Source organism: Bactrocera latifrons, unplaced genomic scaffold, assembly GCF_001853355.1.
Source record: "Bactrocera latifrons isolate USDA-ARS-PBARC rearing strain unplaced genomic scaffold, ASM185335v1 scaffold_203, whole genome shotgun sequence".
Classification (NCBI taxonomy): Eukaryota; Metazoa; Arthropoda; class Insecta; order Diptera; family Tephritidae; genus Bactrocera; species Bactrocera latifrons.
The window spans coordinates 312,008-328,743 of NW_017535553.1; the positions used below are offsets into that span (position 1 = coordinate 312,008).

Below are 16,736 nucleotides of genomic sequence, written 5' to 3' on the forward strand. Positions count from 1 at the left end.
AAAAAAAAAAAAAAAAAAAAAAAAAAAAAAGAAGCAAGAAAGAAAAGCAGCACCGAAACTATAATATCCTTCAGCCTTCAAAGTTTTCATACAAGTACTTGATTTCGAGCGATCACTTAACATAGCACAATCTATATATTTATAGATTGTAGCGTTGCCTTGCTCAACTATTCATGCGAAATTTCGAGCATGGCCAAATTCACTTAGCTCGCTAGTCAACTCTGACATTTCGTTGTAGATCTTAAAAAACTTATAAACCCTCTTTAGTTTATAAAACATATAGTTTAAAAATTTCAGAATGATAGTTGCCTCGAATTCTGTACGAATTTAGAGTAATACTATCTGACCAAGTTTGACCCGGACGAAGAAAGAAAAAAAAAACACATTTGCCACAGTTTTCGAATTCTGGACGAGTTTAGAGTAATACCATCGGATCAAATTTGACCCGGATTGATACAAAAAAAAAAATATATTAATACATATATGTATATACAAGTCCGGTCAACTGCCAATTTTTCATATACTTGTTGTTGTTATAACGGTAGACAATATTTCTTAATAAAGGTCTCGGTTTAAAATCCGAGTCCGATCCGTTTAAAAGATTTAGGTGTTTTAATACGAGTCTGACACATTTCATAACCAAAACATTAACCAAAATGTGTTAAGTCGATCCATAAGTTCTGTTGAATCTTCCGCTATCTCTCTGATGCCAACACGACGATTTTCAAGCACTGTTTCTTTAACTATTTCGAAGGCAGCGTCATTAATTGCGATAAATGGGGGAGTCACATGAGCAAATTTTTAATGACTTCACATAAGAAGATCAAACTTTACATTACATCTCATCATCATCACTTTCACTACTCGGAGCGGGCTTTCGCTTCTAGCAATTTAATTCTCCAATTATATCTGTGGTTTGCTTGAGTTCGCCAGCATCGTAGTTTCAACGCTTCAGCGTCCTAGTCCACACTATCAATCCATCTAGCTTATGGTCTGCCTTTGCTTCTGTACCGCTCTGTTTAAGTTAATTATTGTTAAAATATGGAATGCTTAGGCATACCAAATTTGTAGCTCGTAATTATAGCGCTTTCTTTATAAGCCAGCATTTCAAACAGCTCCAAAATTCTGCACAACATCTATCGTTCAAAAACGTCTAGCTTGTTTATCAGCGTTATGTAACGTCCAGACTTTGTCGAGCAATTAGTGTGCGATAGATTGAAATTTTTACCCATCTTTCGAGGGTGCGATAACCGAAACTGTAATTAGCCGTCTGAACGAATTTGTAATAGGTTCAAAGCGCTTTGTCGATTTGCAAGTGTCTCATAATCCAGTATATAGGAGATTTAGATTCTAGGCTGTTTAAGTGGGGTCCCTGTTAGAATCGATCTCTTAACCTAACCTAGTCTAACCTATCGAGAGTGCGACGCTTTAGGTGTTTACTTAGTGCCAATTCTATAATTTTCGAGATTAGAAATAAGGTTCCTTACCTCAAAATTGGATTCTCCTTTCTCGTTATCTCCCAGAATGGAGATTGAGTACTCAGCCCTTTGGAAAAAGCGGTACGAAAGAAAGGATGATCTCGTCCTCGCAGGGTGGATTCTACATAAAGCTGACAACCAAAAAAAGGTTTCTTCAAACTTTATACGAGCGAGAAAAGGATATTAATCTTTTAAAAAACGTGGATCAGTCCGGATCAAATTTGATCATACATATTTGCGAAAGTACAAGCTATTTAGTACATTACTTTGATTTCAGTAACTTTGATATGAACAATAATATTTTAATTAACGATTGCAATTGAATTGACTTTATAATAATTTGCTAGAAAGTGCTCCAAAGGAAGTCGAGTTCTCGAACTCAAGTAGCAGCACTTGCAGTGGCTGAGTACAACTAATTAACTTATCGAGATATAATCTCAAGGAGAACCATAATTAATTTACGTTTCAAAGATTCTTTTTGCCTACAAAAGTAGTTAACTGCTTTGTAATGCACAGTTAAATGGAAGTTTATAAAACTATCGAAAAATCTAGTCTTCTTATACATAAATATATATTGTGTACCATGCAACTATGGCACATACGCCTTTGAGCTCTTTCAGCTGGAGTTATCTCTCGCCACCGCAGCTGATAACGGCCGATCACGTACTAGAACTATAAAATATTGCAAGTTAAACGCATATCGCAGGCTCATATCGCTAAACGCTGATCAAGTAGTGGCATCGTAAATAACTTAAGACTGAAGTACAATCGTCTATTTGTAGTTTGAAGATATTCAATTTATGAAATACCTACGCACATATTTTACACAACTAAGTATTTCAAGTAGTGGCTCGATTTGAGTTCTGATATGAGTTCTACTCTTTGAACTTTCTATGTATGGTATAAGGCAAATGATCTCAATTGTGGGTGATCCAAAGTAGCACATTGTCAATGAGTATAAAACAAATATTTATCGCCATCGCCTTTGTTTGAACCAACGGTGTACAGGCGATAGTTGATAGTAGTGTTAATTATCTTTAATATGCATCTCTCGTTTGTTTAATAACTGAAAAATTGATATGGAAATCTGGCAAATTCTGTGAATACAATAATTACCACAAACTAATAACTTTATTGTTCACTAGAATTTGGCATTTAATTTGATTGATTTATTAAAATAGAAGCGCTAATTTAAGTATTTTAGTATTTGTAAGAACATGTCGTCACCTAAAATGCAAAATAACGTAACATCAATTTATATAAGTTTTCAGGCGAAGGAAAAACGATATATTAAAATTTGCTAATATTGAAACAAAATTTGAGTTTTGGTTATAAAATGGTTATATATTGGTTATTTATTGGTTATATATTGGTTATTGTGGCAACAATTGGTTATATATTGGTTATATATTGGTTATTGTGGCAACAATTGACTGGCAACGGTTTTGAATCTTTCTTTTTGAAGATATGTTGTTTTGCGTTTTAGGTGGCGATATGTATGTTAACATGTGTATTTAAATTTTCTCTCGTATTTGTCGCTGCTTCATTCATTATAGGGTATTTTCTAAATAGTTATAGAACTGACGACGAGTGCACCATATACTTTCTGAATGGCCAGCGTTAATCTAATCTTTTTCGGTAGTGTATAGTGGTGGTGTCGAAACCATAAAAGTCGCTTGTAAATCAAAATCAAACTTAATAAAAAATGGAAAATTCGACTGAGCGCTTATAAAGCATTAAAATTATGGACTAACCTAAATTATGGAATAAAAAAAAAAAAAAATTAAATAAATAAAAAGTAGAAAGTAGAAAATAACTAAGCATGGCAGGCAAAAAAAAAATTAATGGCAAGAAACAAAGTTGTTCCTAACAATTACAACTGTTCAAGAATTTCTGAAACTCAAGTTCACTTCTTTAGAACTCTTAATATGCAGGTTCTCAAACTCCGCCCAACTTTTAATGTAAAAATAACTCATCCGCCTAATGAAATTCAGTTTCACTTATTATAAACAGGCGATCTCATTATAAATATTTTATATTCACTGTCTGCTGCCCATACCCGTTAAATCGGTATTTTATTATAAGTTATTCCAGGTGGCATATGAAGACGTCATTTAATACCAAAAATGTACAATTCGATACTGAGTGAAAATGCCTTCCTTTGTCCAAATCTCTTCCATCTAAAATTATATTTGGTTTGTATGAACAAATGATGACGATCTACATACATATATGATTTTAACTTACGTATGGTGGGGCACTAAAATTGATAGGCACGTCAACTAGTGAAAAATATTTCATTCCTAAATAATTTCATATAACTAATATGTAGTTATAATTAATATGCACATTAAATATATTGCTGCACTCAGACAAAGTGGTACCAATTTTTGTTTTTGGTTTTTAAATTTTGACATCTACAGGCGCGACCGTCTTTTTTAACCCAATTTCGTTATTTTAAATAATTATTATTATTAAATCCCTTGTGAATTATGACTTTTTTGAACTCGTATTATAATTAGATACTAGCAAAAACGCCGAAAAAATAAACAAGCAAGATCAAACATGTTTTAATAAATATATACAAGAGAAACCAGATTATTTTTCTCGTTTTGTTTTTATTTTGAGTTCGTCCGGCTGTACGTGCCTTGTGTTTTTAAAGGCGAACTTTATCGTTTAGAAACTTTGTTTTTATTATCCCTTGCATATAAATATGTATACGAGTCTTATTTTGGTTGTGTTTATGTTTATTTTGGCGATAAACTTAAAATTCAAGACATTAGCCGGCAATAGCTGGTTGAGAGAACCTTTGAAGAGCATCAATAGCTTTGTCAGACCCATACATTTACAACGAGACAAGGTCTTATATGAATCCATATATATGTATATGATAATAAAGAACAAACATTTTGTGAGAAAACGAGGTCAAACGCCAAATTTCAGCAGCTTTTTATGAACTCCACATGGGATTAGCACTCATTAAGAGATGTCTCTAGTAAAAAAGGATTTATTCGCGTTAGGTCTTAATTTGTATGCGATTTGTAATCAAGCAGAAAATTAAAAGATTTGTTGCAAACTTTGTTTTTTGTAATACGTAGGTTGTCTTTTACATTTCGGAATGTGGCTACACTAGTGTTGTAATCTGACAACTCAAAACTTTAACGTAAATTTTGACATTTTTTATGACATACATACTCAAAACGTGCGCTATTTGTGTTTTTTACATTAACTTGAAATATGATCCATCGTGAGATAGAGACAACTATGGGCCTTGGGGGCACTAGCATACATTCGAAATTGCATGAACATTTTAACTGTAAAAAATTTGTTAACGTTGGATCCCACCCTATTTGCTAATCGCTCAAAAAATGCTTGTGTCGATTGTTCCAGAGAAACGTTAAGAAAATACGATAGCGGTGCTTCGAAACACATCTATGACATCATGACAGGTGATGAATCGTGGATTTACGCGTATGAGTCCGAAAATAAACACGGATCGCTCTTCATCACTGCAATGCTAGGTCTCACACATCGACTGAAACAACTGCATTTTTGAGTATTCAGAACATGGATTTGATGAGTCATCCACCGTATAATCTTGGCTTATACTGCTGATAGCCTCTGAAGCTAGCCCTGCATGTTTTAGGTTGTACATATGTTATTAACATTATATAAGCTTTTATAAATAAATAAAAAATAAAAAAATCTTGGCTTAGAGAACATTTTGAAAAACAATAAATAGATTTTCGATGATTAAAATTTAATTTTGCTCTCGAATACCGAAATATAAAAGACAACCTTTGAAATATATGTTTCGATATATACTTTTCTGACACGTGACATTTTTTGTTGAAATCTACGATATTCCTTTCAATTTCACACATACTTTTCCGTGAAAACTAATCTTACTTTTTTAATTTTTGAAAATTTCAGTTAAAACTTTTGTAAAAATTGTCTAAAAAAACTACGCACCATGAAAATTTTGATCGTCGCGCTCTTCGCCACATTAGCGGTAAGTCAAGCATATTTTACACGCTTCTAAACGTATTCTTATTGAAACACTACTCCACTCAACAGCTGCAGAATGCGCTGGCCAGTGTAAAAGAGGAGATTACCGCCACTGAATATATTGAGAATCTGAACAAAGAAATTGCACGTCGCACCAACATAGAGACGGAAGCCAGCTGGGCCTATGCATCTAACATTAATTCGGAGAATGAGCGCAAGAAGAATGAAGTCTCCGCTGAGGTGGCCAAATTCATGAAGGAGGTTTCCACCGACTTACAGAAATTCAATTGGCAGTCTTTTAAATCGGAAAATTTGCGCCGTCAATTCAAAATGCTTACCAAACTCGGTTATGCGGCACTCAGCGAGCCTGACTACGCTGAATATTTGGACGTGATGTCCACTATGGAGTCAAACTTCGCTAAAGTACGTGTTTGCGACTATAAGAATGCCACTAAATGCGATCTCTCTTTGGATCCTGAAATCGAAAATATCATTACCACCAGCCGCGATCCGGAAGAGTTGAAGTATTATTGGCGTGAATTTTACGATAAAGCCGGTACTGCGGTGCGCATTCCTTTCGAGAAATATGTGGAACTGAATACGAAAGCAGCCAAGCTGAATAGTAAGTGCGCTCGAGAGTTGTTTGTTCGTTTCGCACTTTATTACGATTTAAATTTTTATTTATAATAGATTTCAAATCTGGCGCTGAATTGTGGTTGGATGAGTACGAGGATGACAGCATTGAAAAGCAGCTCGAAGACATTTTCGATGAACTGCGTCCGCTTTATCAGCAAATACATGGCTACGTGCGCTATCGTCTGCGCCAGCACTACGGCGATGCTGTGGTGTCGGAGAAGGGACCTATTCCCATGCATTTGTTGGGCAATATGTGGGCTCAACAATGGTCCAGTGTGGCCGATATTGTCTCGCCATTCCCCGATAAGCCGCTGATTGATGTCACCAATGAGATGGTTGCACAAGGTTACACACCACTGAAAATGTTCCAACTGGGTGATGATTTCTTCCAATCAATGAATCTGACCAAGCTGCCACAGTAAGTTCGAGAATATGTTAGTTCATTACAAAAATTGTATGCGGTATCATTTCTACCCTGCAGAGATTTCTGGGATAAGAGTATTTTGGTAAAGCCTGATGATGGACGCGATTTGATTTGCCATGCCAGTGCTTGGGATTTCTACGTTATCGATGATGTGCGCATTAAGCAGTGCACCCGTGTGACAATGGATCAATTCTTTACCGTTCACCACGAATTGGGACACATCCAATACTTCTTGCAATACCAGCATTTGCCCTTCATCTATCGCGCTGGTGCCAATCCCGGCTTCCACGAAGCTGTCGGTGATGTGCTCTCACTTTCAGTCTCTACACCGAAACATTTGGAGCGTGTTGGTCTACTGAAGAACTACCAACGCGATGATGAGGCACGCATCAACCAATTGTTCTTGGCTGTAAGTGGTCGTATATTCATATTCTTGTTTGGAGAATCTCGTAAAATATTATCGTGTAATTATTTATTCAGGCTCTGGATAAGATTGTCTTTCTGCCTTTCGCCTTTACAATGGATAAATACCGTTGGGCATTGTTCCGTGGCGAAGTGGACAAGAAGGATTGGAACTGTGCTTTCTGGAAGTTGCGTGAGGAATACTCTGGTATTGAACCACCAGTAGTTCGTTCTGAAAAAGATTTTGATGCGCCAGCTAAATATCACGTGTCCGCCGATGTCGAGTACTTGAGGTAGGTTTTAGGTTTAAGAGTATCTACAATCTTTGTAGTGTATACTCATTTTTGCATACCGAATATTAACATTTCTCTTATTACCTCTCTCGGCAGATATTTGGTTTCGTTCATCATACAATTCCAATTCTATAAGTCCGCTTGTATCAAGGCTGGTCAATATGATGCCAACAATCCGGAATTGCCTTTGGACAACTGTGATATTTATGGCAGCTTTGAAGCAGGTCAAGCCTTCAAGTGAGTTTTTAAAGAGAAATTAATTTTCAATATGAGTTGCAATAAAATGTTATTGCTTGCAGAAATATGCTCTCATTGGGTGCCTCTAAGCCTTGGCCCGATGTATTGGAGGCTTTCAATGGTGAACGTACAATGAGTGGCAGAGCTATAGCTGAGTATTTCGAACCCCTCCGTGTATGGTTGGAGGCAGAGAATAAGAAGAACAATGTGCCCATTGGGTGGACCACATCTGACAGTAAGTTTAAAACTCTCCAAAAATCGATTTCTGTGTATTAACTAGATCTTCGTTACAGAATGCGTTTCCTCGTAAAATCGTAAAACTGACGTGGTCTTAGGAAGTTGATGCAAAAAAAAAAAAAAAAAACTTTTGGTTTTGGCTTTCAGTTTGAGTATTAAACAATTTAATTTTCCTTACATTTTTGTAAAATTTATTTCTACAAAAATTCAGTATTAAAAATAATACATATCATAAATTTGTTTTAATTTAGCAAAGGGAAAGATTCAGGTAAGTTATATTTAACGGTTAATGGGGTGGCTTATTGACGATGAAATTGACTTTTAGTTATTCGAATTGTACGTCGGAGTAGTGAAAACTACGACAACCAGCCCAATTATCATCCAAATAAGATATGATGTCATACTAATAGAGTTCTATATATGTATGCATATACATATCTGATCTAAAGAGGTCACTCTTTCCCGGACCATTAGCCTTTTCCGGTATGCTTTTATCAAGCGTCAAAACTAAGTTCACATAAGTCAATCTCAGTTATGTTAAAGATGAAAGAAAAGAGCATTCTTAGATAAAGCTTTCATAGGTTGAGCAGCAGAGATTGGTTAGTTTAGGTCGATTAGGTAAATGTTTCGATATAATCCCACTTGGTCTAATAGAGACGCTTGTCCGTTGTGAAACCTTAAGGTTCCACTCTGAGCCAGGAGGCTTTCGCAACTACACAAGTTCTGGCAGTGGACCAACGCTTACTGAGTTCATGTGAGGCGCGTAGATCCTCGCAGAACGACTATAGGGAAATACGAACTCGTTTCCAACTTGCTGGTATTTGGGTGTGGATGCTTTTTCTCGCAATTTCATCGGCAGCAGAGGTAACATAAAGAAACTACATTTCATAAAATTGAAGTAATTGAGTTATTTAATTTTCACTCAATACCGCTACCGATCTCCAATAACAGCAATCGTTCTCTCTTTAATCAAAGAGCCAGTTCACAGCTGCTCTGTTTGTGAAAACCAATAGTTTCACGCTCGTGCTAAGTCGCCGTCGCGACGCATTTAATATTAAGCCAAGTCATGGAAGAATTATTGCAATATGCGTGAGCACTCAAGCAATTACCCAGAAGGCTAATCACTATTGTCGACTTCAAGCCGGCACTCTGTGTCGTTTAGTTGCCAATTTGAAGCGTTCAAGACCGGACATACGTGAGAAAGTAATAGTGGTTAGTTCGGTAGTTGAACAGCTTAAGGAAAACTCCAAAGCAAGCAAAGCGTTTATTGAAAGTGCGAGTGAGGAATTTAAAAACCGCTAAGTATTATTATAAAGCTCTACGCCGCCAATTAATATAAAGGAAAACGTGCAGTGCCGATTTTTTTGCCGATAAAAAAGCTAAAGTAAATATTATAATTGTTTTAAATATCACTTGTTGGTTTGTTGAAAGTAAAAAGTGGTTTAACAACCGCGTTGCGGCGCGCAATGAATCATAATTACGTGCGTGCTTGTTGAAGCAGGTAACAGAACTGCACTGCAACTTATGGCAAGTACATGGACCTGCGCGCTACACCGAAAAAAATATTTATTTTGATTTGGCTATTGTGGCATTTTCGTTCATGGTCTGTATATTCTAATTTTGTTTGACTAGATAATTATATGGTTGTTGATTTTTCGAGCAGCAGTATGAGTAGTTAACACGGTCGACGACCCAACACAATAATTTAGCCTTTTTATGCTCATTGAAAATTTTAGAAAACAATTTCCGGCATTTACCGTTATTATTTTCATACGCTGTACAGGGTCAGGACAATTTCTGTCAAAGGGAAGCGTAGTAGTATTATAAATTATATATGAATCATCACCGTGGTAAACTTAGCGATCCAGCGATACGAAATTTTGCATACGTCATGTTTCCCAAGAAACTGCTAATTTTTCGGAACCGTTGATACCGATCCACTATACCATTTTCCAAATCGAGCCAAAACTGTTCAAGACCGTAGGTACGGTATATTTTTTTTTGTTACCCCATCTTACTTTTTATCGCAAATATCGGTACGTAATTGGAATTCCTTTTTCTTTCTTTACAACGGTATGTCTGCATGTCAAATATGATTTAATCGGGTCAATACTTCCCCTAGCTTCCATTTATAGTACCTATTACAAAGATTTTTGAACTCCCGGGTGACTTTATACCGCATACAACGGTCAATAAATGAGTTATCTCAATGGATACGAGTTATCCCACAAGGATGGATAGAATCGGACGAGTACTTGAACTAGCCCCCATTCAACTAGCTTCAGGATTCGGTAGACTTTACACCATATAGTTGTGATGGTACGTGAGGTATCTTATAGAAACCCTGAGATGCAGGAAATATCCCAGACTTTTAAAAATATTCCTGAACATATTGGCATGAGGCTCTAAATGATCAAGAACCACTTGTATTGAAGTAATTTTCGATATAACGAGTTTTTCAATGAGAGCGCAACAAAAGTCTGTGAAAGTACACTCGATGCCATTATGTATGGAACTAGATTTATTTTGCATAGCCACAGGTCACAGAGATGCATAACACTTGAGAACGACTGTGAGAGAATGATACTCTCGACTCACGGCGCTTCTTAGTCTCACTGGCATGGTAACATTTTGTACTGTGCCTGTGTATTCACTAGACGCTCAATTGTGGATCTGAACGGTCTATTATGTTGACCATAAATTGAACGTAGCGTTCTTAAAATTGATGCCACTGACTAAGATTTCGGAAGTAAATTTTAACAATTTTGACTTGTTATTGGATCATATACATATATATAAAATATGGTGTCGGTTGCTGTCCCTATCAGTCTTCTTTTGTAGCGTCCCTATTGAAAACCCCATTAAGCTTTGTATATGGTTTCACTGACCAATAATATTTAGAGTGTTATTAGCAAGCTTTTTGAATATTTTTAATTTAATCTAACTCAAGTTTCGGTTTCTAGGGTTTTCTGCAGTCTAGAATAGAAATGAAAGATAAAGAAATCTAACATCACTTCACTCTAGAAGCCCAAGTTATATACGAAAAAGCGTTTAAAAAACAATACATTTTTGAGAACATGAAGACGCTGATAATTAATATTTTACTGGTAAGTAATTTAAAGTAAAAAACTAACTTTAGCATATATGTAAAATTTTAATTTCCCCTCACAGCTTCATTGCCTATTACACACAATCAACTCGGCGGAGAATTCCACCGAAGTTTTAACGAAATTCCTTGCAAATGTTAACCAGAATCTAGCCACACTTTACAATCGCGAAGTGCTCGCCAATTGGCAGCTAGAAGTAAAGGGCCCAAATTATCTATATGCTCTATTGCAGTCAGAGTTGACTAGCGAAGAGATAATGAATTATGTGCAAAGTATGGCACCCAAGGTTACCAAGTTCCAGCGCTTAAACATAGGCAATCCACAACAGCAACGCCAGTTGTCACAGATACCCGAAAGAGGTTACGAAGCACTGTCACCTGCGGATCTCAAATTGATGTACATTGTTACCAAAAATATGGGTGACATTTATAAGAATACGAAGCTTTGCTCTTTCCACGATCGAAAGCAATGTAATTACACCTTGATACCGTCGGTGCAGCATATTTTACATAATAGTAATGATGTTGCTGAAATTGAGTATTACTGGTTGGAATGGCGTCGGAAGACCGGTATGCCCGCCAAGCAAGATTTTGTGTCGTTTGTTGAGTTGTATAAGAAGACGGCGCAGTTGAACGGTAAATTTGATGTTATAATAATATGTGTAGACAATATTCACGCTCTGTTTTATAGGTTTCCCCACACCATCAGAATTCTGGTACAAGGACCTTGAAGAGGATAGCGCACAGACTGCTAGACTATTGGAAAGTTTCATGCAACGCTTGCAACCGCTTTTCCAGGAATTCCATGCTCATGTCCGCGGAAAGTTGAGAAAGTTATATGGTGAGGAGTTGATACCTCGCGGTAAGCCGTATCCACAGAATCTCGCAGAGATTTTCATAGGAAATGCATTTCGTCGTGCCGATCCCGAATGGTACATAGAATTCCCTTATCCTGAAGTCGGTATGCCCAATATTACCTCTGGCCTATTGCGACGAGGTTTGAATAATGCACAGCGTGTATTCTGGAATGTAGCGGAATACTTTCGCTCCATGGGTATGCCACAAATCGAAGAGTAAGTACTTTATGTGCACAGAGAGATTTATTGAACACTTCTATAAATAATTGTAGCACTTTTTGGTCACATAATGCTCGCCCTAAAGCCGATTTGGATGAAGAGGAGCTGCGTTGTTGGCATAAAGCCTGGAAGTTTTATGGCATCAAGCGTGTTAACTTCTCCTATTGCCCTCTGGTAGATGAAGAAAGATTCTTCAATATGTATGAGGCGCTAACTGAGGTCTATTACTATCGCGCTTATGACCAGCAGCCAACACTCTTTGCCGAGGAACCCTTTCCCAATTTCAGCGATGCTTTGGGAAAAATGTTCGCTTTGTCGGCTTCGTCGCCACGCTATCTGGAAAAGTTAAAGGTCTTAGAACGTGGTCGAGTGTCGAAGGAATTGCGAATTAATCGACTCTATTGGCAGGTGTGTACAGTAAAAATTATGTTTCTTCAAACTAACTAAATGTTACTTTTGGATAAATTGTATTGAAAATATATTTTCTTAAATACAGGGTCTACGCACTATATTTCTGATTCCTGTCTTCTATGTTCTGGACCGTTATCGAGTGGATGTGCTGGATGAGCGCTTAAATATTTCCGATAACTGTGCCTATTGGCAGCTGACCACGGACTTTACGGGTGCTGAGCCACCAGTGAGTAGAAGCAATGAAGATTTTGATGCACCAGCAAAGTTGTTGATAGAAGTGGACGATCAATATACTAGGTGGGAATGACAATCGTAGTATTTCATAAACTTTTAATTTAAACCTTTATAAGTAGTATGGTAATCACTTCTTCTTTCAATATAGTCAAATAATGAGCACAGTGCTGCAATATCAGCTCTACCAGCATTTCTGTGAAATCACTGGGCAATATAAACCAAATGATGAAAAATATCCACTCGATTTATGTGATTTATCCAATCAACGCCAAATTGGGCCGCTAGTGATGTAGGAACTCCATTTATTTAATTACGTTGTTTATTATAGTAATTTGCTTTTATTAGGGAAGCAATGTCTTTGGGCTCGTCGAAATCATATAAGGATGTTCTCCAAATAATGGCAAAGGAATCTGCTATAAACATGGAAGGGCTGCTGGCCTACTTTCAACCGCTTTACGAATGGTTGGTGGAGCAAAATCGTTTAGATGATGTGGAAATTGGCTGGGAGCCAACAACTAGTGAGTAATTTAATGACGAGAAGTTGTTTTATTTGTTAATTAATTTCGTTGTTATTCTTTTCAGAATGTTCTTAAGAAAGCGTTCGTGCAAAAAATATTTAATAAACAAATATCGAGTTTGTTTATGTTGTGGCACAAAAGAATGCATATGAAGTTCGCCGTACTATGTGGTATTAGTACTAAATGTTTTTTTTTTCATACAATTCAATATTAAAAGTTGATAAAGTAATTTATGATAATTTCGACTGTCATGGAAATACTTTTGAAGTTGCTTCCAAATCTGTTACGCGGAGATTTGCTGAACTATAATGGTATTTTACCACATATACAGCTATGTAGGTGTATAATAAAGATTTTTATTTTTTTATTTTTATTTTATTTTATTAAAGCTTACATAATAAACAAATTATTAAATAAACTAAAGTACGCAGCGCTAGCATCAAAGGCTTTCGGCTGATAAAATAATAAAGATTTAATTAAATATTTTCCAAATAAAGTAATAAATAATTAATAATTAAAAATAGATCAACTGACTCACCCTTTAATTCTTGTCATTCGCAAAAAGCTGTCGGAATCCATACAAAATGGTGCTGGGCAAACGACTCGCTCACACACTTTCTGCTTTCAAGCGGCCATTTTATGGCATTATTTTTCATTTTCCCATTCTATTCACTTTTGAAACACAAAATAATATTTTTATTGCACTACTTTCTTTTTTCACATTTACATTAATTAAACTAAACAAAAACACAATTGTAACAAGCATTTACACTTTTTCAACTATAGGAAATACCTTTATCATCGAGCAATTTTACGGTTTGCTACACATTTACCCACTTTAGAGAAATTTGGCTATTTTTTTGTGCCAGAATATTTTATTTTTTTCACAACATAATTGAACTTACTTATTATGAGTATTATACAAACGAATTCACAAATTGCGCTTACTGAACACGAAATCAATATATTTCACACTTCTCATATAGAAGAACTAGAAAGCGCAGCGCCGTGCTTCTTCCGACTCAATTCAACTTCACCGGTCGGATGTTAATGCGAAACTGCGGAAATTGTCACAACGATAATGAAACTAGCAAAGGAAACTTCTCTTTGCAATTACCAGTTCAGTTAGCCAGCTCACGAACCTCATATAACAGTTTCAAATAACCTTTGAACACCCTGTTATTACTGTTCTTCCTTTCATTTGCTTCGCCTGGTTTTTATATTTGCATGCGCATACATGTTAATGTAGTTCGTCTTATTACTAGTACGTAGTATTACTTGTATTACAATTTTAACATTATATTTTCCACTTGCAACATCAACTTTTCATCTTGCTAATTCATGATGCAACAATACTGCTGAACAACTTGCACTAATAGAATTCACCGACACCGGCCTTTTCGCTTTACTGCTGGTGGCCATTTTGTAAGCTTACTCTTTACGAAGTTAATTCATTTTCAGTTGTAAAAGAAATTTAAATAACAGATCTGCGTGCATCCAACAATACTATTTCTTTATTGAAACTAAAAAAAAGTAGTGATTTTCACAACACTTTAATGCACTTTTCACAAAATAGTTCAAGGCAGAACCCGCCGCGATTCTCTAAGACGATTTTACAGATGGGATGCTAAAAGAAAACTAAGGAAATGACGCTGCCAACAGTCAGCTGGCACAGGAAGGTCGTGTGAATTATTACAATTACCGAGTGTTACTTAGCCAGTTCGCGAACCCCACTTACATTTCTTCAATAAATCGTGAGCACCCTGCGTTATACACGTATCATTTTCACTGTCAGCCTTTAATAAAAAGGATAAAAATATCATATACAAGTATGTATATTTATTCTTTGAAGACTTGCATTTACTTAAGAAAGAAACAAGAAATCCAGCCGGCAAATAGTTTATAATTACACTATGTGAATTTGCTGAATTTTTTCTTGGCTCTTACTACATATTTAGAGGCACTGGAAAGTCAGTTTTGGTTCTTCACTCAGATAAGTTATGCATCATACTGGAAATCAGACGTGAATATCCTGTTCTCATTTCTCTGTGTTTCATATTCATTTCCTCAGTCCCTCTCTGGCATCCGTCTGGTTAAAACGCGGTTTTTTGTGCTGTGAGAAATGTGAATAGTTTCGGCACCATAAATTTGATTCCGCACACAAAATTTAATGGAACTGCTTTGTTGAATACTTTCATGCATGATAAAAATCGCTGATCTTCAGAAAGACAGGCGTATATCAAACATCAATGATTATTTTTATGTTCGACACAGATATAACTGGCAGTCATACCAATCTAGAAAAAAATATATTTCAAAGAATGAGATTTCGCGCGAAATTTAAATTTAAAAGTTTTAACATTTTTTTGCTCCAAAGAGGAGTGAGCATGCTAATTAGCCATTGTCACTATACACTGTGACTCTGTGTGATATTATATGAAGAAAGCAAGTTTGGTTGATTTAGCTGTAGGGGCTTAGAAGAAATGTACATTGAGCCACATACAGGGCATGGCTGCGCCCACATTGCCAAAATGTTTAGGCCGCAGGTGTCGCTGGCTACTGCGATTTGCTCAGTTATGGCACTTTATAAGCTTACGTTTATCGGCGTTTTGTGGGCGTGGCAATGGTCAAATTCCGCTTATCTGCAACGCCGATCTCCCTTGACTGCCAGAGAATATGTCATCAATATATTTTCAATTTTTATTTACAGTGACAGCACTCGGAACTCAACTCTTCTCATCATATTCAATAGTTTATTTTTAAGTATTAACTTGGAATTAAATTTCTTTATGTAAATATAGTTTTTTTTAATCCAGTGTTTGGGATTAGAAATTTTAAAATTATTTTTAAAAAAATTTCAAAATAAAAAAAATTATTTCAAATGTTAACTAAAATGTTAGTGCATCATTTGAAACCCTGGTTGTGTTCACTGCTATATACTGATATCAATTTCCTCAAATATGTCTTATAAAATCAAAGTCAATGTCTACATAAGTAGAGAAATTATCTCCAACAAATACAAATTGTCATAAATATTAACAACAACAAATTTTTGTCACATTAGAATCATTAATAAAAAGCCGGCATAGCCTGCAAAGCTATTCACTCTCAATTCAAAAATAATATAAAATTTTCAATAGCTCGAAACTATGCAAAATATTCGTAGCTGTAAATATATGTACATACGAAATCGCGCAGGTTGATTAATATACGAACCTGTGACATACGACATACATATGTATATGTATATATGCGTGTTGCCTGTGAAAATGTTTATATTTTTTATTGAGCGGAAAAAATTCACACAAAAAAGTCTGACAGTTGTAAACAACTACAACAAATGAGGTAATTTTACGGGAAAACACAAAAAAATACAAAATTATTTACGCTACGTTATTGGTATGTGCGCAAGTGCTGACACCTGTAGCTCGCAAACCACACACACACACACACACATGTTCATGAAACGAGATTCGCTCACACTGAAACTCATCAGTCACAGCTGTCACAGTCGGTTCAAACGGACATTCGGAATTTGACGGCTCGATCCATGGCTGTCGGGAGGGGGGCCGTCGTCAGTCATCTCGACCCGCATAACTGCGCCTGTGCAGCTTTTTAAAGTACACTACACACGCGCACACAAGCGCAAACAGTGTTTTGTTGAGTAAAGTCATGT

General features: G+C 36.1%; 2 protein-coding genes across 3 annotated transcripts in view; both read left to right on the forward strand.

Annotated features, from left to right (window-relative positions):
- The window catches only part of LOC108968131 (angiotensin-converting enzyme), an 8,944-nt gene extending 1,118 nt beyond the window's left edge, over positions 1-7,826 (forward strand). The window contains exons 3-10 of the mRNA XM_018931927.1: positions 5,412-5,490; positions 5,556-6,108; positions 6,177-6,540; positions 6,604-6,955; positions 7,027-7,241; positions 7,338-7,478; positions 7,541-7,713; positions 7,772-7,826. Of these exons, the coding sequence (XP_018787472.1) occupies positions 5,452-5,490; positions 5,556-6,108; positions 6,177-6,540; positions 6,604-6,955; positions 7,027-7,241; positions 7,338-7,478; positions 7,541-7,713; positions 7,772-7,788 (1,854 nt within the window). The 5' untranslated portion in view covers positions 5,412-5,451 and the 3' untranslated portion in view covers positions 7,789-7,826. The remainder of the gene's footprint in view (positions 1-5,411; positions 5,491-5,555; positions 6,109-6,176; positions 6,541-6,603; positions 6,956-7,026; positions 7,242-7,337; positions 7,479-7,540; positions 7,714-7,771) is intronic.
- A 1,042-nt stretch (positions 7,827-8,868) lies between these two features.
- On the forward strand, positions 8,869-13,458 carry LOC108968105 (angiotensin-converting enzyme). 2 transcript variants are annotated; one of them, XM_018931886.1, is made up of 9 exons: positions 8,869-9,099; positions 10,679-10,822; positions 10,887-11,457; positions 11,513-11,894; positions 11,951-12,305; positions 12,394-12,605; positions 12,691-12,831; positions 12,888-13,060; positions 13,125-13,458. In XM_018931886.1, exons 2-9 carry the CDS (start codon positions 10,793-10,795, stop codon positions 13,133-13,135), a joined length of 1,875 nt encoding a protein of 624 aa, XP_018787431.1. In that variant the 5' UTR covers positions 8,869-9,099; positions 10,679-10,792; the 3' UTR covers positions 13,136-13,458. The 2 variants fall into 2 exon arrangements, with proteins under 2 accessions (XP_018787431.1, XP_018787432.1); XM_018931887.1 differs by lacking the exon at positions 8,869-9,099 and adding an exon at positions 9,174-9,318.
- The last annotated feature ends 3,278 nt before the right edge of the window (positions 13,459-16,736 follow it).

Bases quoted from the DNA above. Each gene is read 5' to 3' on its own strand.
- LOC108968105 (XM_018931886.1), top strand. From the start codon at position 10,793: ATGAAGACGCTGATAATTAATATTTTACTG. The intron at 10,823-10,886 runs GTAAGTAATTTA...TTCCCCTCACAG, and splicing joins TGATAATTAATATTTTACTG to CTTCATTGCCTATTACACAC. The intron at 12,606-12,690 runs GTGGGAATGACA...CTTTCAATATAG, and splicing joins GTGGACGATCAATATACTAG to TCAAATAATGAGCACAGTGC.